This window comes from Dermacentor silvarum, chromosome 7 (genome assembly GCF_013339745.2).
Source record: "Dermacentor silvarum isolate Dsil-2018 chromosome 7, BIME_Dsil_1.4, whole genome shotgun sequence".
In the NCBI taxonomy this organism is placed as follows: Eukaryota; Metazoa; Arthropoda; class Arachnida; order Ixodida; family Ixodidae; genus Dermacentor; species Dermacentor silvarum.
Genome location: NC_051160.1, coordinates 64,336,393 through 64,361,996, shown reverse-complemented (window position 1 = coordinate 64,361,996; position 25,604 = coordinate 64,336,393). Strand labels below are relative to the sequence as shown.

Sequence of the window (25,604 nt, the reverse complement as noted above, 5' to 3'; positions counted from 1 at the left end):
GAAAGGCAGAAGGTAGGGAGGTTAACCAGAATAACGTCCGGTTGGCTACCCTACACAGGGGGAATGGGAAAGGGGAACACAAAGATGACAGGGAGAGAGAGGAGGTAAGGAAAGAAGGGAAATGAGCGGTGAGTTCACTGACGCGTGTGTTATTGCACTCATGTAACAGACGTTCACACAAGCCCGTCGTCCTCAAGAAGAATGCTGGAAAAGGGGTTTGTGTTTCAGTATCCTCTTAGCAGAATTATGTTTTCTCGTACATTCAAATTACAATCCGATGCCGATTGGTAAACAGTCCAACGGCGATTCTGAGGCCGAATGGTAAGGTTGTACTTTACCATTTTCCTGACGGATTTCACTGTGAGAAATTCAATTTTTGTTCACCAAAACCTTGCACCACATGGAGGGCCTGCGCGGTCGGGGTGGTTGAGTATTATTATTGCGATAGCAATTATATGGACACTCAAAAGCAGATTTCTGCCGTCGGCGTCGCCGTCGCCGTCGCCGTCGCCGTGAGGTTCCGTATGACGTCATTTGGAGATGAAATCGTCGCCGCGCGCCGAACGCTGTATGTGCGAGTGAAAGGGCGCGAGGGGCGCGTCTTTCACGGGGAGTGAACGCACGGCGGAGAACAAACGCGCGTTCTGCGCCGTGCTCGCTTAAGGGCTGCAGAAGTAGGCGTCTCTTTTCTCCTTTACAATCACCATATATGTAGAGCAAACGCGCCTTCTTCGGACGCGCGAGAGGCCGTGGGGGAGGGGGAGGGAAGGGAGGCGACGTTTAGCTGCGGCACCAAGTGCCTATTTATATCAGAGGCTCCGGCAACAGTCACCAACGCCGCACGCATTTTGATCGAACGCGGGCAAAACGCCGACGGCGTCGACAACAGTTCTGCGTGTTGCCGGTGCTGCTGCATGTCCAAGTTTATACAGCTGATAAAGCTAATATCATTACTCCGTATAGCTCTCTACAAATTTGCTATCGCAATTGATGCTTCGCCTTTCAGGTGAAACTGCGACAATTTTTTTTTCGGTGCTGAAGGGGGAGACGAACATATTGAATCCTTATTCAAGCTCCACAGTTGTGCGCAGAGGTTCATTGAGAACTTTATAATGCACATTTCAAGCCCCGGAGGCGCCGCCACTTGACAGCGTCTGAAAGAAATCGCGAACAGGCAGACATCCGTTAAGATAATGGCAGTGACAGAAAAGCCTACTAGGAACCTTCAAGATTAAACTTTGAGATCTCTGTCCACGGCTAGTTGTTGGCGTCACAGACGAGTACAACCGCTGAAAATGGCATAAATAATTTTAAAGATTATGAAAAATAATTGTCCCAGCTTGACAGTCCGGCTTGACTTGTTAGAGCATGACAAAAGTGTAAGCAAGGCACAAGTGGATTTTATGAATCGAATGCAACGGAGGGTGTCTTATTCATATCTAGCATTTGGGTTTCTTTCATATGGAAGTAATTGAAGTACAGGATCATACTTTTATTCCGGAGCGTGGAGATGGACTTGAGCGAGGCTCACCCTACGAGTGACGGTCAGGAGCTCCATGGACGACATGGAGCTCCTTCACTGCGCAACGCACACAGGTGCTACGGCAGGGTTCGTAGACTCTCCGACACGGCGCAAAGAAGGCTCCGGAATCAGTTCGCAACAAACACAGGTTTTGTAGCGAAAGCTACACTAGCCGCATTCTCGCCGTTTCGCTGTGGCCGGTGGCAGCACCGCGAGCTAAGCCGTTGCCTAGCAACCACCGCAACTGGCACCGTAGCTGGCTGGCAGCGTTTCGATCTCTATGGTCTGACCCAAGAAGGTTGAAACCTCCTTGGTATGACCACCCCGCGGCGTCTTACCGGCGTCTAACAACGCCACAAGCGGCGTCTGACACGCGTCTTTCGCCCGGCGAACTGCCTCACTGGAGAGGGTCCGGAATGCCAAGCGCGCGAAGCTAGCGTCGGAAACTGAGGAAGAGCTAGGCGTTCGGCTCGCAAAACGCTTGGATGTGTCGGCTTATAATTTATACATGGCTTATAACGATGAGTGTATACGAAAGTATAATAATTACAGCTAAATGAAAGGCGTACCAAGTGAAATTAAGACTTAACCAGGCTAAATCAAGCTTTCGCTTTGCATATCCAGGGTTAGCTGAGCTAAACCGCAGCAATTTTTTATTAACCCGATACAGCACAGTGCGAGAGTCACGGCGCTTACGGGCACAGGCTCACCGCAAGACTTATAGAGTACATGCATCCACAATTCTAGGGCTAACCGGGTAGCGGTCCATCAAGCGCGAGAACAGCCAGTCGCCGGAGCAAAGGTGCCACGTAACCAATTCGTTGCGCGCCTGTCAACGTTTGCCGCGGCGATGAAGCGCTCAGCAGAAGCGAGCACGGGGGAGAGGGCACCCTGAGACCGCCACCCGGAAGGCCAATGAGGGCGCGTCCCGGTGAAGTATGCTCGTGCAGTGACTCGACGCCCGGAGGGAGAAGCCTGGTTGGCGCGGGAAATTAGCTCCGGCGCCCTAGCTGTGTCCTCCATGTTGTCACTGGGGTGGCGGTTGTGGGAGATCGAGCTAAGCACAACTCGCCAGTATGGGATCGGGCGCTGGGTGAACGAAGCCAGCCTGCAATGGAGGCTGACCGAGGCGAAGTGGCAAGGTTGACACAGCCAAAAGGGTGCCCTCTCCCCCGCGCTGGGCAAGCTGGGCAAAGTCTAAGAGGGCATCGTCGCCTTCGACAGGACCATGTTAGGGAGAAGTTGCCGCCTGTCGAAGTCACTGAGCTTCCCGGTTTAATAGCTGACGGGAATGGCTGTACGAGATCATGGGCAGGTGGTTAGCAGCGGTAGCCGGAGTCACAACACTGGGCAAGGGCTGGAGCCCATTGGGCGTATCCACCCCTATGAGTAGCAGCCTAAACAGCAGCAGGCAAGGCTGCCATGAGTTCGGGGCTCGCCAAGGCAGGAGTCAGCCACGACGGCAGAACCAGGGGCAAGCAGGCGTCGTGCTCAGCAAGATAACGACGTTATGGTCGAACCAGGCACCGGGAAAACACTGGACGACGCAGGGGAAATGACAGGAAAGCCCCCCCCAGCAAGCCTGGCTTGCCAATAAAAGTGCCCGCGCGGCAGATTGGGGTGCTTGCCTGACTAATGCTTGGGCAACACACTAGAGGGCAGTTTATGCCACTAGGGCCTGTCACCAGTTCGTTGAGCGCCCTCACGCCATAACTGCATGTCTCCGTTCACTGGCATGGTAGGGAATAAAGTCCGCCTACTTGCAAGTGGGAGAAAGCTGACTAGGTGCGTCGTAAGGCGGTTCAGGACAAGATGGCATATTAGGCCCAAAAGAACCTGCCACCACTTCAATGTGCGCCCTCGCACTTAGTTGCATTTCTCCGTTGACCTGCCCATTGGTGTACGAAGTCCGGCTGCCAGCTAGTGGGACAAAGGCTGCCCGGGTGCCTTTCCGCAGGTTGTACCAGCGGCGTGTCCTAGGGCCAGGCATGTTACGGTTTGCCTGTGGTTCGTTGACCACTCTCCCAATTCGCTGCTCCCGGCAACGAAAGGTTTGAGGTCCATGACGTGAACTGGGGCGCCTTGTGAATAACCCAGCTAGTGTACCAGAGGAAACATTTGGGTCTCCACCTGTTAAGGGCCCAACCATTTGGCTAACAGGGAGGCAGAGATGCCTGTGGACCTTGGAATAGGCTACTTACTTCTTACCTTTGGAACGATTTAGACATAAAAGGGCCATCATACGCTCTCGGTCTTCGTCAATGCCGACGTCGTTTAAATCTGATGTTGGTTTCAACACGTCACCGGCCTACCGGGCTTCTTTCAGGCATTATCCGTCGAGTAACCTTATGCCACGAATTTAGGTGTTCACTCCATACAATCCCCAGGAGCTAGCAGTTGCTACCTTGCCTCTGGCATGTCATTCATTCAAATAATGGAAATAATACCCGAGTATCTATTATGAACGCCATTTGCAGGCATCTGCTTTGAGAAAGAACATGACTGCCTCATTTATTCGGTGTTTTGGTTCCGAAAAGACCAGAAATTGCATCACGAAAATTCCAGATCTTTATCGAACGCATGCAACTTCTTCTCTGTTTGGCCGAACTCATGCTCACCGCTCAGCAGCGTGTCTCGGTACAGGTTGGAATCTTAGGGCAAGCGATGACAAAGGCGTTCAAACCATCCATGCCTACAGGTCAGTTTAGCGCGTCGATTCCTATAAATATATACGTCTTGCTTTCGTAGGCCACTGAGAACGTGTGAATTGGGCTCATTATCCGGTAACAGAAAAGCCAAACGTCTCTTTTAAGGTTATTGGTGTGAACAGGTGCACATGGGTCAAAAGCTCATCGCGAGCATCTGCGCGAGAAAAGAAAAGCGGCAAGCATTTTTTAAAATTTTGGTGATCAGCAGACTGTCACCAAGTTCGTTTTTATTCTAGTAATGTAATCAATTATTGCAACAGAAGAGCTTCCCACTACGGACAGCGTTGTCTGCCGAAGAAAAATGTCTGTTCGATGCACGCAGCGTCATCTTCGTTTGCTGCAGTATTGCCTCCTTTTGCCTATGAAATACATGTCCAAGCACTACCGCTTACCCGAGACTGCGTGGCCCACGAAATCCCGCCCCAACCAGCCAATGTGAAATCGCGCATCACTCTCAAATGCACACTATCACAGGTGCATGACTTAGTTCCGAATAGCAGCGGTAAGCTCATTCTTGTCTTTGTTATTCACATGGGAAGAAGTGAACTATGAATGGGGAGATGACCTAACGACGCCTTGATGATAACGACGGCATAACGGAAAGGACCCACATGCAGACGGACGCACGCCACAAGCGTGATTGTGACATTTTCAATTATTTTCCATTGCCCACTTCGTCAGGGATACGACTGATCATGCGGCCTTCGGCCCTACGATACGAACGGAATCAATCAGTCGTGAGTGGTGAGTGAGGAGAAAGCCATAAAATCAAGTATAAGGAATCACATTTTACGTGTCCTAGTTCAGACATTCTAAATGCTATAGCAGAAAACGAAAGAAGCATTACGATTTTGGAACTATTGCCATGGATGCGTTGACGTAATTTTTGCTGGTCATCTCTTTCTCTGAAATATCTCTGTGATCATTCTAGTGTTCTTATACTTCTTCTTTCTGGGGTTTTATGTGCCAAAGCCAGTTCTGATTATGAGGCACGCCGTAGTGGAGGGCTCCGGATTAATTTTGACCACCTGGGGTTCTTTAACGTGCACTACTACGCAAGCACACGGCCGTTTTTTCATTTCGCCTCCATCGAAATGCGGCCGCCGGGGCCGGGATTCGATCCCGCGACCTCGTGCTCAGCAGCGCAACGCCTTAGCTGACTGAGCCACCCCGGCGGGTGTGTTCTTATGCACGAAGAGCTGGTTGTACCGAAGCATTGTCAACTTTCTCATCACTTTGATAGTAAGACGGGCCCATTTTATAATTCACTACAGCAACAATAATCCAACTGTACGCACGTTGTAACCGCTGCTGTAAGCTGCCTAACCACTGCGGGCACAACCAATTATTCATGATTATGCTAACGACTGGAATTGAGCACACCACTACTACTGTAATCACTTCAGAGTTGGTTGGCTTTCTGGCCGCAAGTTCTCTAATAAGGAGATTGTAATTCGAGAACTACTCACGCCCAAATGATGCAAGCGTGTGTGTGTGTGCATGTATACATTATATATCTTGTTCAAGCATTTTCTCTATTCCTTTGTTTAAACTACTCTATCATTTGTAAGGCACTTGTCTGTAATGAGGAGTGGCCGGCGTCGACTACAGGATACCATCTCGTTGAAAGCAGATAAGACTAACAAAATTTATTCTTGCAATTGATAATAAGATATACGTAAAATATACACACATATGCATGCAATAAATACACATGCTTATGTGTGTGCATATACATACCTATACATTTATTCACTACAAATGCATATTTATATACATGCAGATATATATATATATATATATATATATATATATATATATATATCCGTCACCACTGCGTTTATGCATGTGTTTACGTATACATGCGTAAGTACCGGAGCATTGAAAAATCATAAAGTGTTCTTGTCAGTGAGTAGGGCCATTTGGTAACCTTTTCCGAAGCCGCAGAATACTTGATGGGGCAGTGCAGGCGTCTCTATTCATCACAGGCATCCAATAATACAATACCTTGTCAACGTGAACCCACGTGTATCGGCTCAAAGTACGGCGCAGTATTCTTTTCCCTTTCGCTTGTTGGTGCACGCCTTATTCTCAAAGCAACACAAAGACGGGACGCACAGGGCAGGAAGCGAGCGCAAGGAGGCGCCTAGGAGCGCTTCGTTATGTCTTTTCGTGCCCTCCGTGTCGTGCGTTGGAACTGCATTTTCAGAATAAGATTGAAAGTACGCCGCCGACGTCGCCACTGCGTTTGCTGCTTCGCGCCTGTATTAAACTTGGGTCATTACTTCCTATACTTTCCAGGTGTCTTCCAAGAGCGCAGGACTCTCCTTGACGGGTTGTAACGTACAGCGACTGCGTGCGCTACCGCAGATGACGTATTTCCTGAAGCAGAGTGGATTTTCAGGACACGCATCTTTCCTGCTCTTGCCGCTTCCAGAGCCGCAATAGAGGACTTTACAATTTTTTTAACGAAACTCATGCACGCTTACACAATCGCGACGCAGTTGAACTTGGGCAAAGATTACAAGATTGCCCCTAATGGCCTCGCAAATGAAGCCACCACAGCCGCCTGGCTCATTGGTATACAGATCTATCTATCTATCTATCTATCTATCTATCTATCTATCTATCTATCTATCTATCTATCTATCTATCTATCTATCTATCTATCTATCTATCTATCTATCTATCCATCTATCTATCTATCTATCTATCTATCTATCTATCTATCTATCTATCTATCTATCTATCTATCTATCTATCTATCTATCTAGAATCCGTGTTCCTGCAGACGGTGCTGGAACACTGTTCTTACCACTCACGGGCACAGGAGTATGGAAAAGTGCTTTTGTGTCTTTGAGAAAAACTGCGCTGTTCGAGCGTCTTTGACTGAGTGGTGCTTTCCGCGCACGCATTCATCGCGTTTGTCGGAATCTGTTCTGTGCTTAGTCTTAATGTAGTTATTCATTCGAGCATTTGGGATGCACTTTAGTGCTTTCCAAGAACATCTAGCATGTGCGAGCGCCTTCGACTCCTACTAAGCCAAAGGCTCCTACTATCACGCCTTTGACTCTGTAGGAGTCAAAGGCGCAATGTTTGACTCCTACAGAGTGACTCCTGTATGTGTATTGGATCCTGTCGTCCATGTCTCCTTCCCGCTGATTTACTATTCCTAGCATACATTTCCTCATTGCAACAAATATATGCATTGAATCGCATGGTTCCTTTATTAAAGCAAATAGTTGTATAGAAGCGTTAAGCTATTACCTCACAATTGTCATCATCTTTCATAATTTCCGAATATTTTTTTCTTCTAACAATGTTTACTGCTAAGCAAAACACACTAACCCAGCATTTAATTTTTGCTGCTTTGAGCACACTTTTCAATTATTCAGGGAAGACTGACTTCTAACGCTTAATGAATGGTATACACTGCTCCCCTATCCTGTGGTTTCCCCGGCGACCAGTCTGCTTTACAGAAAAACGACAGTGTACGTACATTTTGAGAGACTGGAGGTTGTGCTAACTCCGAATAGAGCGATACGAAGATTCAGCGGAGAAGTAGCTTCGGGGTATTAGGTGAAATTAACAGCTAGTAATTAGATCACTACTAGGCGTGCGTTTCTGTTACAGTCACATAACATCGATTGCACCAGGAGAGACACATGTCTTCTGCATATCCTGGTAAAAAAGAAGAGACCAGGTATGTTGCAATGGCTCGTAGTTTATTTATAGAAAGGTTGCTAGTGCGCAAAGCACAAAACTATGACACACTCACAAAGGACCGAAGACTTCACAACTTTCGCACAGATCCCAGGAATAGCACAATGTTCCCGTGGTATCCTTTAATCAGAAACATAAATGGGTGATCGACGAAGAAGCGAGCAGAAGGTTTTTGAGGTCCCGCCGAGCCGTTACCTACAACAACCGCCGTGGAAGCTGCCGCCTCCGTGCCATTTTCATTCACTTCAATGAACGCCTTATGAACAAATTCGGTGACGAAAGGATTTTGTCCCGGGACAGTTTCGAACATTCCCGATAAGTTCGCCCGGTTTTGATCAAAGAGATCTTTGATTCCAAGACCTTTAAACACTTTCTTCATGTTGGCGCGACGCTCGATCTTGAATTTGGGTAGGGTAACCTCTACTCTTGGAGTGAGGGCAAGATTCGCGAGCGCCGAGTTCAGGCTGACATCCGTGAGGTTTTTTTCCAGACCCGAGAGTCCATCCCTGTTGTTTGGAAGAAGAATAATCATAGAAAATTTGTTCCCTTTGTACGGCATCTCTAGGATCTGAGCATCCAGTTCCTCGGAGTGGGCGTACATGAATTCTCCCATTTGATTCATCATGTTCACTTCCACGACTTTCACGCCATTGACGTAGAATTTATCTCGCCGATTGTCGCGCCACTCGAAAGGAGAGTTCCATTTTGCCTTGAAATACACGGCGCTCAGCAAAATAAACAACGTTTCAGAAGTGACCGTATCGGGAGCAAGCAAGTCATTGATCTTGGACTTCGTTTGCTGCGACACCCATGCATTGGCTTCTTTGCGAACTGCCTCGGCGTTGTTCCTGAAGTCCACAGACTTGACGGTGGCGCGGAAAGAGCGTTCAAGAAGCGACAGGTAGTCGCGGCGGACCTTGAGCTCGCGTGCGGTGTAGGCACGGTTGACCACGTGGATAGTCAAATCAGGAGCTGAAAACTCAGTGACAAACTTGCCAATGTACTCGGCTATTTTGTGGCTACATTCTTCCAAGTAAAGGGCTAAAGAAAGTTCGTCCTTTGTGTTGCCTTTAGCGGCAATCGTAGTCATCGAAAGTGCCATTCCCACGCTTAAAGGTGAGAAAACAATATTGTCATTCTTTCTCATGCAATGTAACATAGCGTAAACGTCCAGGGAGAATTTTAGGAGGCACGTGCCAGGCACCGGTAACGCCATGTCTTGACCGTATCTGAAAAATAGGGTAAAGCGTGAGTCATTGCGAAAACTAACTTTTAATTACAGAACACAGAGAGGCAATAACAGTGCACAATTTCACCACCAGACCAGCGTCAATGTGTCTGGCGTGGACTTCATTAAATTGCCTGCTCCGATGGGCATTTCCACGGTTGCCCTGGCATATTTTTCGGTATAGTCGACAATGTAGTCGACAACTTTAATACATTATCACTATGATTACTTCATGCGTTGATGTCAACTTGCCCTAACCAGATACACTCAGTTCTTAGTTTAGGCAAGCTACGTATCTCGCATTAGTCTCTAAGCGTGACAGTGGTTCCAACGTTAAACCTGTCACCACCGTTTCTCCCAGGTATCCTTCTGATCCTGTTTCATAATAATGAAACAGCGTTTTAAGACTTATTCAAGGATTGACTGCATTTCGGTATGACACTTATAAAAGATTAACTCTTTCAGCTTAGACAGCGTCGAAGATGTCGCAGAGAGCTTGGGCGGGAAACTAAAGGTGATGTTGCCCCTGTCTGCTGTTTTGCATCGTTACTGGCTTACCATCGTTACTGGCTTACTGGCCTACCCGTAAGAGCAATGGTTTTGGTATTTCAGAAAAGTACTTTACTAATACTGCGCCAGACGTTTTTTGTTTATTCTTCCTTTAAGCCTGCAGTAACTGAGGAGAAGGCGCGCCCTATATTTCAGCATAGCCTTATGTCCTTTCGTACCCTGAGTTAGACGGTGGTAGCCTGATATCGCTAACGGGGAGTCATCTACACTCCAAAAGTGCTCTTATTTTTAAACTTCCTTTACATCACTTTATCAGAAAGGCAGGTCATGTGCTAAAGGATCCTTCCACTACAGCATTGCACTGACGCCAGGCCGCACTGGCGCGGACACGTCGTGTAACCGAAACAGACGAACAACGCGGCTCTGGGATCGAAGGTGCCTGGTTTTGAAAAGGCGAATAACGTGAAGCTCTTCGGCCGTGATAAGGCGGCTGCGGCTTAGAGGAAGCGGCATCAAAGCAGGCGCATGGATCAGTACGAAGAGTTTCACTCAATAATAGGAATGTATGGCTCGCGATTATCGAATGATACACACTTAAATCCTGTCGCTTCGCATCATCGCATGTGATAACGTCGAGAGTCGCTGAATTAATTTCGTCGCCTAAAATGATGATGATAAGAATCTCGTAATGATGTTTCTTTTTTCCGTTATTGCGCTTATCTGCTTTTATGAAACGTCCCAATTGTTTGTTTTTTCGAACAGCTGCGCTGCCCAGAAAATCTTAAATAGCATCGCGCAGAGCCAAGACCTATACAGAATCTGTGCACTTTTATTGCTGTATTGATCTGATTCCAGCTCACCAATCTGTTGCAAGCCAACTATGGATGTTTAGTCATCAACGGGAAATGCGCAAATGTCGGCGCCTGCAGGCCACGTCTCCTCGGAGAATCTTCGCTAAAACTAGACGCTGCTTCGCTGCGCTGTTTCTAAACTGCCGAGCAGGCATTAAACGAATTCATTGTGCGGTAACAGCAAAACAAAATGCCTCCAAGAGATTGTTGTGGAAACAGCTGTGCTTAGAACATGGCGCCTGGCGAGCAGTTGCGCCAGACGGAACCGAGGCAGGCATAAAAAAAAGAGAGATATATTACACAGGCAAATGTGACGACAAAAAACATGCAATACGAAAACTTTGATGGGGCTTCCAAATGGTGCAAATAGGCCCTGTCAGAACTATCATATGCTTCAGAGCCAAGTAATGAAGACCGCGCCAGACGTCATTCCTGTGGTATTTAATTTAAGCTTTCGCAAAGCGACATTGGCGCCACATTCTTTCACTGATACTAGCTCATTTTTTGCTTACTATGTCGTTGAGAGAACAAGTGATCACTTTTGTAAATTTTCGTAATATTCTCGGACTTTCCATGGTTACGCGTGCGACAGAAAGACTTAGATGCTTGGCTACGCACCTTGAAAGCAAATTCCTTTTTTTTCGTTTAGTCGCTTTGGCGATAATTGGGCGATAATTCGCCAATTATTCTGTCACCTCGCTAAAAGATGTGACCAGACGCAAAAAAGAGAAACTGGTCACTAAGTAGATCGAAAAGTCGGTAGATCTAGCGCCATGGTTACTGACTCACGAGCAGTGGCGTAGCCAGAAATTTTGTTCGGGGGGGGGCTCAGGTTGCAGCGCGGCCTCCTCCTTATAGAAGTTGTCGAGGGATCAAATACATGAATAATAACTGCATTGCTAATGCCATTGTATATTAGATGCTGCAAACGAATTATTGAACGCTACGCACTGTCAAGTAAAATATGTATTTTTTCATAAAAGAATATATTCGGATGTCCTAAAAATTCTGGCAGAAATAACTGATATCAATGCGGCCGCGTTTATTTTTTTGTCTATTTAATAAGGAAAGAAAATATCACACAGACATTAGAACTATATCAGTTCGAAACCAGCAAAGCAGTGTATACAGCTGATATGAAGAACGTAAAGGCCATGAATTAATAAGTTGAGGACAAATATTTTGATGAATCTTCGTCATTCAAGAACCTTGTTTACATTTTTGAACATATGCAACAGCCAGGAAAAAAACCTCAATGACGCTGTCCGTCGTTACAATAGATTGCGCAGGAGCAGGTGTTACCGGTCGTGTATTGTAATTACACCGAGATTATACTCGCAACAGTGAGTACAAATAAAAAGTAGGAGAGAGAGAGAGAGAGAGAGAAGACATAAGGGAAAGGCAGGGAGGTTAACTATGCTGAGCCCGGTAGGCTACCCTGCACGCGGGAAGGGGGAGAAGGGATTGAAAGAGACGGAAGAGAGAAGTTCACTGTTCACACGTTGCACATTTAAAGTTAAGCGTTCATCGCAGAGTTTCGTCACAGGCGGTCATACAGGCTTGCGCACTTCAAAAAACACAGCCGCGCCTTTGTAGCCCTCCACACAGCAGACGCACGAGGCCACGCGCCCAAGATCGTTTCCTCCATAAAAGGCCTGTCGTCTAAGTGCCCCAAAGCCGTCCGAAGGGCAATCCTCTCATCTTCCTATCTGTGGAAGTCACATAAAAGTAGGAGTTCTGCAAAATATACATTAGAAATGCGAAGATAGAATGGAATATACAAATGCGAAGATACAACTCGCTAAAGGGCAAAAAAGAGTCGCTGGAAACAAAGTTCACTGCTTGTATACACAACACCTCGCAACGAGATATTTAAATATACGTCTAAGTCTCCAATTAATCTACGTATTTAAGCAAACGTCAGTGTATATTATGCGTCAAACAAGACAAATAAACACGTGGCGGAGTCAGAGATAGTAAACTTTGCGTACAGAAAGACAGATGATCTATGCTAGAACAAAACTATGATCGCAGAAACCGTGTTATGTATTCGGGCCATGCGGCGGTCGCGACAGCGCCATGTGGGAAGAATAATAGAGGAATAATGCAGAAATCAGTACGAAAATGTGTAATTTAACTGAATGCACAGCAGCAACAAATATTCTGCACCCAAAATTAAACTGGGTATTGCTTCGGTTCAAAAAAGAAGTAAAAGCAGGTAGCTAAAAAAGGAAAGAAAAAGCCAAACTAAAGCCACAGATGATGCGGCAAGTTATACTACCATTGCAATATCCGAGTGTGTTTTCGGCAAACGCCGCGTGGGCCGGGCTTTCAATGAGCAAGGTCGGTCAAAATTGGTTATTGATGTCCTCGTAATTATCGTATTCGCATGATAATTTTGATCATGATGCTAACTGCTAGAATAAACGGCTAAAATGTCTGCGGTTTTAAAAGCTAACGAACACTCATACGTTTTCATAATTACGAGATTATGGACCTGAAGGAACAGAGCTCTTTACTTGCATTGATTTTTGCTGCTTCGCTATCTAAAGGACAAACTTCTCTCGGCGGGGAAGTTGAGCGAAGCGGTCAATGACTTCGGACACGTTGATGCCGACGTCTCTGTGGGTGTATAGAAGCACCAGTCTAACCATGCGTTCGACAGACATTGTAGAGCGCAAGTAGATTTTTATTAAACTCTTGTTAAAAAATATTCTCTCTGCGCTGGCAGTAGTCACTGGAAGGGTGACTAGAATCTGGAACAGTTTGTACACATTTACATAAAACCTGCAGTCGCAAAGGGAGAGGGCATCTATTCCGGTGCTAAAACCTAAACACACTCCTTCTATGTTGTTTTCATTCTTGTTTAGGTACCTTGCACAAACAGTAGGCTGTTTGATTCCGGCGATGTCCGTCGTTTCGTCAGGACGTATGGAGAAGCAGCCTACTTTTGCAACTAGGCTTTCTTTGATAATTTCGCCACAAACTTCGATAATTTGGTTTTGTGCATCTGTGCTTAAATACGAGGCATTACTGGGGCAACTTTCCAAATGGTTCTTCAGATATTTATCTCCACAATTAGCTCGTATGCGAAGAAGCGCTCTGAAAATACCTGTATTTTCAGCGGGGCCTATGCTTAAATCCATAGGACCACTGTCCCTGTGGCCAACGAGAGCCAGACCTTGTAGCCCGCAAAAATAATTTCCTCAATAATAGGCCATTTCCTTTCACCTGTTTTCTTAAATTTTATTTTGCCGGCCCTGGTCCAGCTGATCGATCACATTGGGCACGCGTCCTGCAAATGTTTGGAGAAAATTATCAGCTGCTAGCTCACAGTCACGGTAATATTTAGTATTTTCGTGCGTGTGGAAGATTGCGAGCGCGTGCTTTCATTTCTGGAACGGCTTGGACACGAGGGCTCCAGTGCACGCATGTTGGTCCAAGTTTATAACAGCATTAACCCCATAAAGTTCCAGAATTGAAAATCTTTTTAAGCACGCCTTTGGAAATGTCAGTGCACCTTTCGCGTCAAAAGTTTATGAGAACGTTACACCCATACAGTTTCGGAATTGAAATCCATGCGCTCCGTAGATTCCGCGGCCGCTGCGAGATGCCGCAACGCGCCCGCACGCTATCGAAAAGCCCTTGAAAGTTCGTGCTCGGATGGGGCTCTTTGCGTTACGTGACCCCAGGTGCCACGAAATCCACCCCAGGTGCCATGAATCCAGCACGAGTTCGCAATGTTCGTGCCGAAATGTCTTTCGAGCGTGAAAAAGACATTGTAGACAGAATGCAGAATGATTGAACATAACTCGCCTACACGAACATGTCGCAGCCTATGACACTAGGACACCTGAACAATGGAACATTCCGCACTCAAGAACAAATTATGGTCAACAAATGCTTCGACATACACTTCCGACTTTACTCAATAACCTCGCCTTACGAGAAATAGACTTCTCTCTTTATGCAGCCTGCAGAACTACTTTCAGTCAAACTAATCCTTGTTGTGTAATGAGTTTGTTCATATGCAATACTGTATGACTTTTCCCCCCTTTATTTGCTTTAGTTTATACTGCCCTGAATATAGTGCTATGTTAGGTTTTTTTTCTCCCTATATTTCTTCCTGTTTGTGTATAATAAGACTTTCTTTATGTAATCTATAATGCTCATGTATAAATTGAATATTCCCTTGTTAATGCAGACTACTTGTTTTTCTAATTGTTAAAGTGTATTACTACCTGTCTCGTATACACATTTTTTTTTTGTAAATTGACACCTTCCCATCTGTTTACTCACATGTGAGCGCCCGACGCCCTCTGTTGCCTTTGATGGGTTTTTAGGCTGGTCAAGTTGCCAGCGTGCAACTTTTTATCCAGAACCCCACCATGTAATTCTTTTCATGGGAAATAAATTATTATTATTATTATTATTATTATTATTATTATTATTATTATTATTATTATTATTATTATTATTATTATTATTATTATTATTATTATTATTCCCGGCGTCGGTGGTAGTTTTGGTCGGCGGTGCATGCCGGCACGAAAAAAATTTCGGGGGGGGGGGGGGGGCTGAAGCCCCATCAGCCCCCCCCCCCCCCCCCCCCCCTGGCTACGCGCCTGGGCCCAAGGGCATTACAGAGGGGAGTTGGTGTTCATTACAAAAACATTGAACAAAGAGCAGTAAATATACATATTATGCCAAATATAAAAGAGGCTCACAAATGAAAAAAAAAAGGTTTAATTAAAATCACATATGGGCTTTTACGTGCCAAAACCACGAGCTGATAATGAGGCACGCTGAAGTGGGGGACTCCGGAATAATTTGTACCCGGGGTTCTTTAACGTGCACCTAAATCTAAGTACACGGGTGTTTTCAACCCCAGCAATTCCGGACATCGCCTTTAGTTCACAGGTTTTACACCACGTGGCGTACGGACCTTTAAGATTCGAAATTCGCGCGATGACGCACGAAGTGTACTGGACGATAACAGAATACACGTTGTAACAATAAAATAAAAATAAAAATAAGGACCACGCCAACAGCTTTCACCGTCAAGCATGGACGAGCGCGAATCAGGAATAACTGATCTGATAACCGCCGCGCGTATAAGACGAGCGGCCAGCTAGTCTACTGTGAATCAGCAGTTTTGCTGCTATTGATAGTCGTTTAGAGGCTCAGCCCCGCTTCGAGAAAGCGGGTGCAGAATCTTGAAAGAGCGGCCTCCGCCCCCCCCCCCCCCCCCCCTCTTTCCGTCCATCTTTTCCTCGTCGAACTTTTTGTCCGATCGAATCAAAAAAGCAAAAATGCCCTTTTGTCACTTCATTTCTCGAAAGCTGATTCTAAAATAATAATGTAAGCTTGCTAAATGGTCGCGATGGGCGCATGTTTCAGGATATGCATTCGCATGATTGACACCCTTAATCTCGGTTGGCCTCAATTTACGAGTCCTTTGCGCATTTGCGTGCAGGTGCCTGATCGAGTTATGTTCACTGCCACGGAATTTCTGTTTTTCGAAGGCGAAAGCCTTAGGTGCATGGCTATATTTTCGGTGCCATTGGCAGTGACCTTGGCGAAACCGCGCCATAACGAAAATGGCCGACACCGCAAAGAGTAAAACCACGTCAACAAAAGCTCGGATTGACGTCAGTTTTCTCAGGGAGGTTCCTGTGAACAAAGTAAATTAGTGGCTTTGTATAGAAAATTTGCTACATTTCAGCCGAACACCTTTTATAAGTTCTTGGTAAGCGACGGGTGTCAATGCAGAAAATCATCTGTAACTGGTCAGTGTTCGAAGACCTGCTTCACTGCACAGTGGCATAGCCAGAAATTTTTTTCGGAGAGGGGGGCTCACGTTGCAGCGCGGCCTCCTCCCGATAGAATTTGTCGAGGGATAAAATACATCAATAATAACTGCATTTCCATTGCCAATGTCATTGTATATTAGAGGCTGCAAACAAACTACCGAATGCTACCCACTGTCAAGTAAACTATGTATTTTTTCATAAAAGAATATGTTCGTATGTCCCAAAAATTGTGGCAGAAGTAACTGATATCAATGCTTCCGCGTTTTTTTGTCTATTTAATAAGCAATGAAATTATCACACCAACTTTATAACATCAGAATAAAATAGAATTCCAAACCAGCAAAGCAGTGCATACAGCTGGTGCGAAAAACGTAAAGGCCACGAAAAGAACAAGTTGGGCACAATTATTTTGATAAATCTTTGTCATTAAAGAACCTTGTTTACTTTTTTGTACAGTCGCGAGCAGAAGTTTGGAGACCATGGCATCAGCAAAAATTTTAAATATATTCAAGCGCAGCTGCACGGCCCCGAATTGGCTTAATACGTTGTATTGGTCCATCACGCGCACGTAGGCTTGCGCTCTTGATTTCAGCCGGAATACCCAGGCTGCGAAGGAAAAAAAATAAAATCGTGGCAGCAGAGAGGCTAGGCCTTTCTGTACCGACGTGGGAGCGGCCCGCTACGTGCTGACGCGCGTTCCGAGGGACCGTAATAAAGCTTTATATTATAAAGCATCATACCATACCTTTGGTCCACAAACTTTTGCTCGTGACTGTACATATGCAACGGCCAGGGAAAAACCTCAATGGCGCTGTCCTTCGTTGCAATAGATTGCGCATGAGCAGTTGTTACCGGTCGTGTATTGTAATTACACCGATAATATAGTCGCAGCAGTGAGTACATAAAAGAAGCAGGAGTTCTGCAAGATGTAGATTAGAATTGCGAAAATAGAATGGAATATACAAGTGCGAAGATACAAGTTGATAAAGGGCACAAAAGTGTCACTGGTAACAAAATGCACTGTTTGTATACACAAAGCCTCGCAACATGATGTTTAAATATATGTATAAGTATCCAATAAATCTACGTATTTAAGTAAACGTCACTGTATGTAATGCGTCAAACAAGACAAATAGACATGTTGCGCAGTCACACATAGTAGTAGCTTTACGCATAGAAAGACAGACGATCCCGGCAAGAACAAAACTATGATCTCAGAAATCGTGATATGTTCCAGAAGGACCGCCTGTTGGGCTAGTTGGTCTAACATAGTTACTTTCAGTTTGGCAGAACAGTTTGGTTCTACTAGAAGCTGACAAGGAAGGTGGATTTGTTGTGATGCCGAAAGGCATGTTCAATGAAAAAACCCAAGCGGCAGTGGACAAGAACTTTGTGGCTGTTTAAAAAAAGTGCAGTGAGGGTTAAGACTAAGTTCATCAAATTTTGTAAGAACTTGGAATTGAATGTTCTTGCTAGTGCTATTAGAAATAGTAAGGGGAACAGTCTGAAGGTTTTCTTTTCTGCAAAAACACATAAGGCAGATGTCCCTTTCAGAACCATTGTGAGCGAAGGGGGGGCTTGGCAAAAGAAGGTTAGTCAGTTTTTACTGAAGAGCCTTAAGTAACTCACGGTTGTTGATCCTTTCCGCGTGAGGAAATCTGAAGAAGTCGCTGAATATGTGAAACACAACGAGAGTATAGATTATGGCTTGTCTGTGGACGTTGAGGACTTGTTTTATTCAGTACCTCAAGATAAGCTTTTAGTTGCTGTTAGGAAGTGCATTGAACAGAGTTGCGAATGCGATTTCCAAAACTCCGCTTGTTGTCGGTTCATAATTTCACGCTTTTAGAATTTTATCTTAGTGTAACATTTACTGCTTTTAACGAGCAGCATTTTCTGCAACGCAGAGGAATGTGTATTGGGTCTTGCGTGGCTCCGATTCTATGCGACATAATTGACAGTGCGCTTGATTTGGCTTTTAATGGGGGGAAGGTATTCAAAGTGCTTCGGTACGTCGATGACTTTTTAATTCTTTTAAAGAAAGAGGACGGTTTCACTGCCCTTGGGAGTATTTTAGATGTTTTTATTCAAGCTGGGCAGGGTTTGAGTTTCACTCATGAATTGCTTGGAACTGAGGGGTTACAATTCCTGGATCTCAGGCTAAAATTTAGTGTAGGCCATGTTTGCTGAGAGTACCTCCCACGGGTTAAGAAGTGTCTCCTGCCTTTTGACTCTGCCCACTCTAAAATAGTAAAAAGGGGCATCGCATTACAATGTCTGGATGATGCGCTCCGTAAGTCATGCCCGCATTCAATGCAGCAAAGCTTTCCCAATCAGATTGGGTCGCCTTTTAGCAGCGGGATTCCCTCAGTTGCTTGTTGTTCCGGTGGCCGAGTCTATCCTGCAGAGGGTAAAGAACAGAGCTGGAGCGGAAAGGGCTGCGACCCAGCGATGGATGGTGACACCCGTAGCCATGAGTTATATGCATCAGGTCTCGCACAACCTGAAGAAGGTCGCGAACAGGCAGCGTATTCATGTGGTCTTCACGGCTCCTAATAAGCTATCCAGGCTCTGCCCTCGAATTTGGGGTGACAGGAAAGAAGGTTGCCAAACAAGCCAAGATAGCCGCTTCGTGGGGTGTGCGACAGGAGTGGTATACTCCGTCCCCTTGTTGTGCGGGAAGGTGTACATCGGCCAAACCGAACGGTGCATAAACGACCGGCTAAGGCAGCATGCGCTAAACGTTAAGAAAAGAAAAGAGGACAGGTATGCACATTTGGTTGCCCACATCATTACGTGTGGTTGCGAGGCACGATTTTATGAAACCACTATCTTAGGCAAATCAACAAACTACACGGCTCGAGTGGCTCTAGAAGCATTCTACATCCACAAGAACTCAGATATTTGTATAAGCGAAGCGTCAATTCTTTTCCACAGTGCCGAACTGAACTATTTGAACTCTGTTACCTGAGGGACATAGTACTGTTAACTTTTTTAGATTCCTTTTTATCACCTTGCATGGGAAAGGGGCGTGACACTGGTGTACGTGGTTCGCCTTATAAATCGGAGGGTTTGCTGACTGAAATAAACGGTTGGTAGTAGCGCTCGTCCGCGTCTGTCGTGTCTTCGTGTGTGTTGTGCGTACTTTTTTGCGCTGTGTCTGAAAGGAACTCGTGATATGTACTTGGGCCATGCGGCGGTCGCGACAGCGCCATATGGGTAGATAATATAGGAATAATGCAAAAATCAGTACGAAAGTGTGTAATTTAACTGCCTGCAAAGCGGCGACAAATTTTCTGCACCCAAAACTAAGGGAGGGTATTGCTTCGGCTCAAAACAGAAGTAAAAGCGGGTAGCTAAAAAGGAAAGAAAAGACCAAACGAAAGCCACAGATGATGCGGCAAGTTAAACTACCCAATATCCGAGTGTGTTTGTTGGGAAGCGCCGCGAGGGCCGGCTTTCAATAAACAAGGTCGGTAAAAATTGGTTATTGATGTCCTCGTAATTTTCGTTTTCACACGATAGCTTTGATTATCATGCTACCTGTTTGAACAAACGGCGATAATTTCTGCGGTTTTACAAACTAATGAACAGTCATACGTTTTCATAATTACGCGTTTATGGACCTGAAGGAACAGAACCTTTACTTGCATTGATTTTTGCCGCTTCCCAATCTAAAGGACAAACTTCACTCGGCGGGGAAGTTTAGTGAAGCGGTCAATGACTTCGGACACGTTGATGCCGACGTCTCTGTGGACGTCGGCACCCTTGTCGAGCCAGACCTTGTCGTCCGCAAAAAAGAACCGCCTCAAAAATAGGCCGTTAACTTTCTTCTGTTTTCTCGTATTTTACTTTGCCTGCCTAACCATGTGTTCCTCAGACATTGCAGAGCGCAAGTAGTTTTTCTAATCTCATGTTAAAGATATACTATCTGCGCTTGAAGTGGTCACTGGAACGGTGGCTAGAATCTGAAGCCGTTTCTACACATTTACATAGAACCTGCAGTTGCATTGAGAGAGGGCATCTTTTCCGGTGCTAAAACCTAAAAGTACTCCTTCGATCTCGTTGGCATCCTTGTTTAGGTACCTTGCACGAACAGTAAACTGTTGGATACCGGAAATATCCGTCGTTTCGTCAGCAAATATGGAGAAGCGGCCTGCACCATTTACTTTTGCATCTAGGCTTTCTTTGATAATTTCACCACAAATTTCTATAATTTGGTTTTGTACATCTGGGCTCAAATGCGAGGTATTACTGGGGCAACATCCAAATGGTTCTTCAGATATCTAGCTCCAGAATCAGATCGCAAATGAAGAAGCGCTCTGAAAATACCAATATTTTCAGAGGGGATTTGCTTAAATCCATAGGACCACTGTCCCTATGGCCACGGAGAGCCAGACCTTGTCGTCCGCAAAAAAAGAACCGCCTCAATCGTTAACTTTCTTCTGTGTTCTCTTGTTTCACTTTGCCTGCCCTGGTCCACCTGATTGATCACATCGGTCGCCCTTCCTGAAAATGTTTGGTGAAAATTATCAGCTGCCAGCTGGCAGTCACGGTCATATTTAGTATTTTCGTGTGTGTTGTTGTGTGGTGGTTGTTCTGGTGTGGAAGATTGCGAGCGCGGCCTTCCATTTCTGAAACGGCTTGGACACGAGGGCTCCAGTGCGCGCAGTTAGCTCAAGTTTATAAGAACATTAAACCCATAAAGTTCCAGAATTGAAAATCTAAAGCACGCCTTTGGAAATGTGAGTGCACCTTTCGCGTCATAAGTTTATGAGAACTTTATACCCATAAAGTTTCGGAATTGAATTCCATGCGCTCCGTAGATTCCGCGGCCGCTGCGAAATGCCGCAACGCGCCCGCTCGCTATCGAAAAACCCTTGAAAGTTTGTGCTCGGATGGGGCTCCTTGCGTTATGCGAGTTCAGGTGCAGAGGGCGTTGCGACGAAATCCAGCCCGAGTTCGCAATGTGCGTGCCGAAATCTGTTTTCGAGCGTGAAAAGGACATTGTGGACAAAATCCAGAATTATTCCCGGCGCCGGTGGTTGTTCTGGTCGGCGGTTCATGCCAGCACGAAATAATTTCGGGGGGGAGGGGGGTGGTCTGAAGTCCCATCAGTGCTGCTACTGCTACTACTACCCCTACTGCTACTACTATTACATTATTAATAAATAATTATTATAGAGAAAGTACCACAACAATGACAGCTTTACATGAGATCCAACGCAGTGTTTTAGCATAAGTGATGCGAATGTTCCATTGCGATTATAGAAAAGTTTTCATGTGTTAAATTTGTCGATTTGATGCAGATTGACAGTGGAATCAACATTCTTTGGCTTACTTATCGTGATTATTTTTTTTCATTTACCATAAACCACTTCTCCACTATTAAATCTCTTAAGAAACTTTAGTGGACTCTGGGCTTGGGCTCCCGTGTACTGGTGATGGATAGTGCACCTGAATACGCAGGGCCTCTCTTTTCCTCGCGCCACCGGCACCGCCGCTGTCCGCCGTGACAAGCGATATAAGTCGTTCTACTCGGTACAGAGCAGAGAACATGGCGGAAACAACGCCGGTATACCACTTGCTTCAGCTCTTGTGCCATCCGTATCGGCAAAGGCGCGTTCCCACCACGGCGTCAGGAAGAACATCTGGCCGCTAAGGCCGGAGCAGCGGTCTCACTCCTATCGCGTGCACTCGAGCAGTATACACGGTCCCCCTCGTCGCCGCGCAAGAACTATCTGCAGCAACTCTGAGCCTGACGGGACGCTGCGCACCGGGGCTGCGCAAATCGCAATGAAAGTGGGAAAGCTGTTTACTCTGCGCCGTACAGACGGACCGTTGTCGTCTACAGTAGTCATTAATGCGAAAGCATTAGATGAGCCATGAGGCAGAAAAGCCGACGTCATCCACAACGAGTGGTATCAAAAGTCAATGTGACTTCATCAGCGTCTTGAATGAAATCAGTAGTAATAGAGAAGATAGTAAACGGTATGACGACGTTAATTAGTAGTAATTATGGGTAGTTATTGTGAATTAAGGTGAATTACAGTGAAGTGAAATAAAGTTACAAGTTAGAGAAGGGTGACTTAAGGTGGAGTCAAGTGAATTAAGCTGAAGTAAACTGGAATTAAATTTGGTTAAGGTGGATTAAAGTGGATCACCATATCAACTCGTACCTACTTGGCGATGAGTTCTGAATGGTTGTGGTCTGGTGATTAATGAACGCAGAGAAAAGAAAGCAAAGGAAGGATCGCAAACAGGTTGTAATACTTAAGAAGTCTTTATTGGCAATGGCTAAGAGGAGTCATAATGCTTTCGCATTCAAATCACGTAAGGATACTTAAGGTACAATTTTTTTGCCCATGTGCCGCCACAGGGCTATCGCTTTAAACCCCACCGCGCCTCTGCCCGCCATATAACGCTTTGCAGTAAACCTTCTCTGTCATAGCGTTCATGATCCACCAATAAAACCTGCCATGTTTGGCTATGTCATAGTGCACAGCTGTCGCTTTATTATCAACAATCTTTTTAATTTTCGGCGCGAACGTCCGTCACATCCAATTATCCTCGCGTTGCAACGGCAGCCCCTGCCACATCCGAGTTTCACCCCACCGCCCGTATATTTCGGCCGGCAGCATGCTGCACTGTCAATGCTTGAAGGGGTCTGCTGTGTCACGGCGCGAAGCTCCCCTCGCTAGAAACCGACGAAGTTTCTGCACGCGCTAAGAGTGCATGTTTATTTCCCCTAAACACTACGATTAGCAACATCTAGGTTTCAAAATTTTAATTAAATTATCGGCTGTTACGTGCCAAAACCACGATCTGATTATCAGGCACGCCGTAGTTAGGGACTTCGGAATAATTTGGACCACCTGGGGTTCTTTACCGTGCACCTACATTTAAGTACACGGGTGTTTTCACATTTCGCCCCCATCGAAATGCGGCCGCCGTGGCCGGGATTCGATCCCGCGCCCTCGTGCTTAGCAACCCAACACCATAGCTACTCAGAAACCACGGCGGGTCGGAACAGATAGGAAATTGAAATGAATCACATGCATCAAAGTTTGCATTGCGAGTATTATGAAGTACAGTTTTAGTTTGTTTTTTCTTGCAATTTATGATATATGACAGTCTTTGTGATGACCTCAATTTCCTGTTTTACGTTTAGGCTACTGACACTGCACAAACTATATTTTTTGTCATAATACAGAATACAGGCACCAGAGTGCGGCTCATAAACACATCGGTATAATGAGGTGTAATTTGTGGATACATTTCTCGCTATGGGTAATAATGGAGCTCCTTTCTCGCAAATATGTGTCTTGGGTCAGAGCGCTTATGCTGAAAGTGGACTGATTTTCCGCGTTTTCCGTGGAGCTACCGAAGTGACTGTGAAAGCCTTTCGCTGTTTAAAGGTGTAAGCCTTTCGATGCCAGGCGCCTGAATTATACACAAAGAACGCGCTCGTCCGGAACCAGAAAAGTCTCAAGCATCATGCAAAAGTCGGGATTACCCTTCTACGGGTTTGTCGCGTCCTTGACAAAAAAAAAAGAAAAACCGGGGAGTGACAAGTCATTTTTAACGACGGGTGGTCGTTCTTATCGTGATCACACATGACGACTTGCGCCAACGTACCGCACTTTGTCGGGAAGCATGTGATGGTTCATTTTTAGAAAGGGTATTTATTTTTTCCGCAACGTAACTAACCTCATCGGGGCAGATTTAAATATATAAAGGTCACGAGTCAGGCAGTGGTACCCTAGGTGAAATGAACGCCCGAGAAAGATGGACTTGTAGTCGCTTTCTTTTGGAAACGCTGATAACGTTGCAGTTTAAACCACAATTGAACTTCGTACAGAGTATTTTTACCAACAGCTTAACAGAAGGCTATTCAGTCGTGATATCAAACATAACTTTTTAGCAGAGACACTCTCACATGACTTCAACATATATACAATAAAGGGCTCTGTAATTTCCACCGTGACTTAACCTAGGTACGTTGGCGTACTTCATGTAATCCCGTCAGCCTACTCACATATACCGCATTACTAATCACATCTACCATGGCCTCGGCTACATCCCAAGAAGCAATTGCCTACCTCTTCTCATTGCTAAAGATTCGGTAGGCGTAAGACAGGCCAAAATTAGAATATGAATGCCCTGTATGGAATTAGCATGGAACCTTCAGTGATATAGAACGTATGCATTACACTCGAGTCTGTCCAGAAACGGGCAGTAACATTAATTTACTCTGACTATTCATTTATCATCAGTGTTAATAAACAAAAAGCATGCTGAGCTTCTATCGCTAGGTTTGCGTCGTGAAGTCACCTGACCTTGCACAAGTTCTACAATTCTACGCTCTAATATTCCATCATCAAGAGCTCGGCGCTTGTCATCACGTATAAGCTAAAAAGCAGCCTGGCCTTCAGAACGTATAGTCAGCGTCCAAAGCTTTCGCATGCCTCAAGCTGAAAAAATATTATATTTCTGCGCCTGAGGCACGCATCGTGGCATTCGGATTTACAGCGTATACTAGTCTAGAGTAAACAAAAGTTTTGCATACTTTTACTGGCTGTGGGCGTAGCTGCGTTGAAAATGAACCTATTGGCAGAATCTCGGCCGCATAAACTTTTGACGGTGACGGTGCCATTGAACACTTGTATTTTCTTTATTCTGCACATATTTTTTAATGAATGGCCTTCCAGGCAACGTCATGCAATGCTTACACCTGGTTAATTTTCAGGACAGCCATCTCAGGCATGATGTATTAAGTATAAGAACTGAACTACTATGTAGTGTCATTATTATCACCAATGAGGTGTAATAAATTTGTAAACAAATAAAGGATAATAACATTGCCTATGAAATTTTACTGAAATCTCAGGACTACTTCAAAATTTCGCCTATTCGTCTTGTGTACCTCCCTATGCTTTCTAGGAAACTGAAGGGGCGAAAATAAAGTGTGAAATTGACATCTCCTGTGGCACCATGGCAGAAAAGGAAAGGTTTGGCTTAGTAGGACCATGTCAAAGGTTCAACTGCCATTGTGCTACTCACACACAAGGAACGACACTTTTGTATTTTATTTATAGGCAGTAGACAAAATGATAAATGATGCTCAGTGCACCCTGGCGTGATCATGACAAAACGACCGTACCGATATGGTCATAAACGATTATAATAAAGGAACATTTCTGCAAACCGTCATGGTCCTTTCTCATTTTTCTTCAATTATTCAAACAC

The 25,604-nt window shown here is 45.4% G+C and overlaps 2 protein-coding genes across 2 annotated transcripts in view; both read right to left on the bottom strand.

The window, feature by feature from the left end:
- Window positions 1-25,604, bottom strand: part of LOC119458921 (leukocyte elastase inhibitor B) — a 45,210-nt gene that overhangs the window by 14,374 nt on the left and 5,232 nt on the right. The window lies entirely within an intron of this gene.
- The window catches only part of LOC125947139 (uncharacterized), a 32,278-nt gene continuing 14,627 nt past the window's right edge, over window positions 7,954-25,604 (bottom strand). The window contains exon 5 of the mRNA XM_049671509.1: window positions 7,954-8,925. Coding sequence (XP_049527466.1) covers window positions 8,024-8,925 — 902 coding nt within the window. The 3' untranslated portion in view covers window positions 7,954-8,023. The remainder of the gene's footprint in view (window positions 8,926-25,604) is intronic.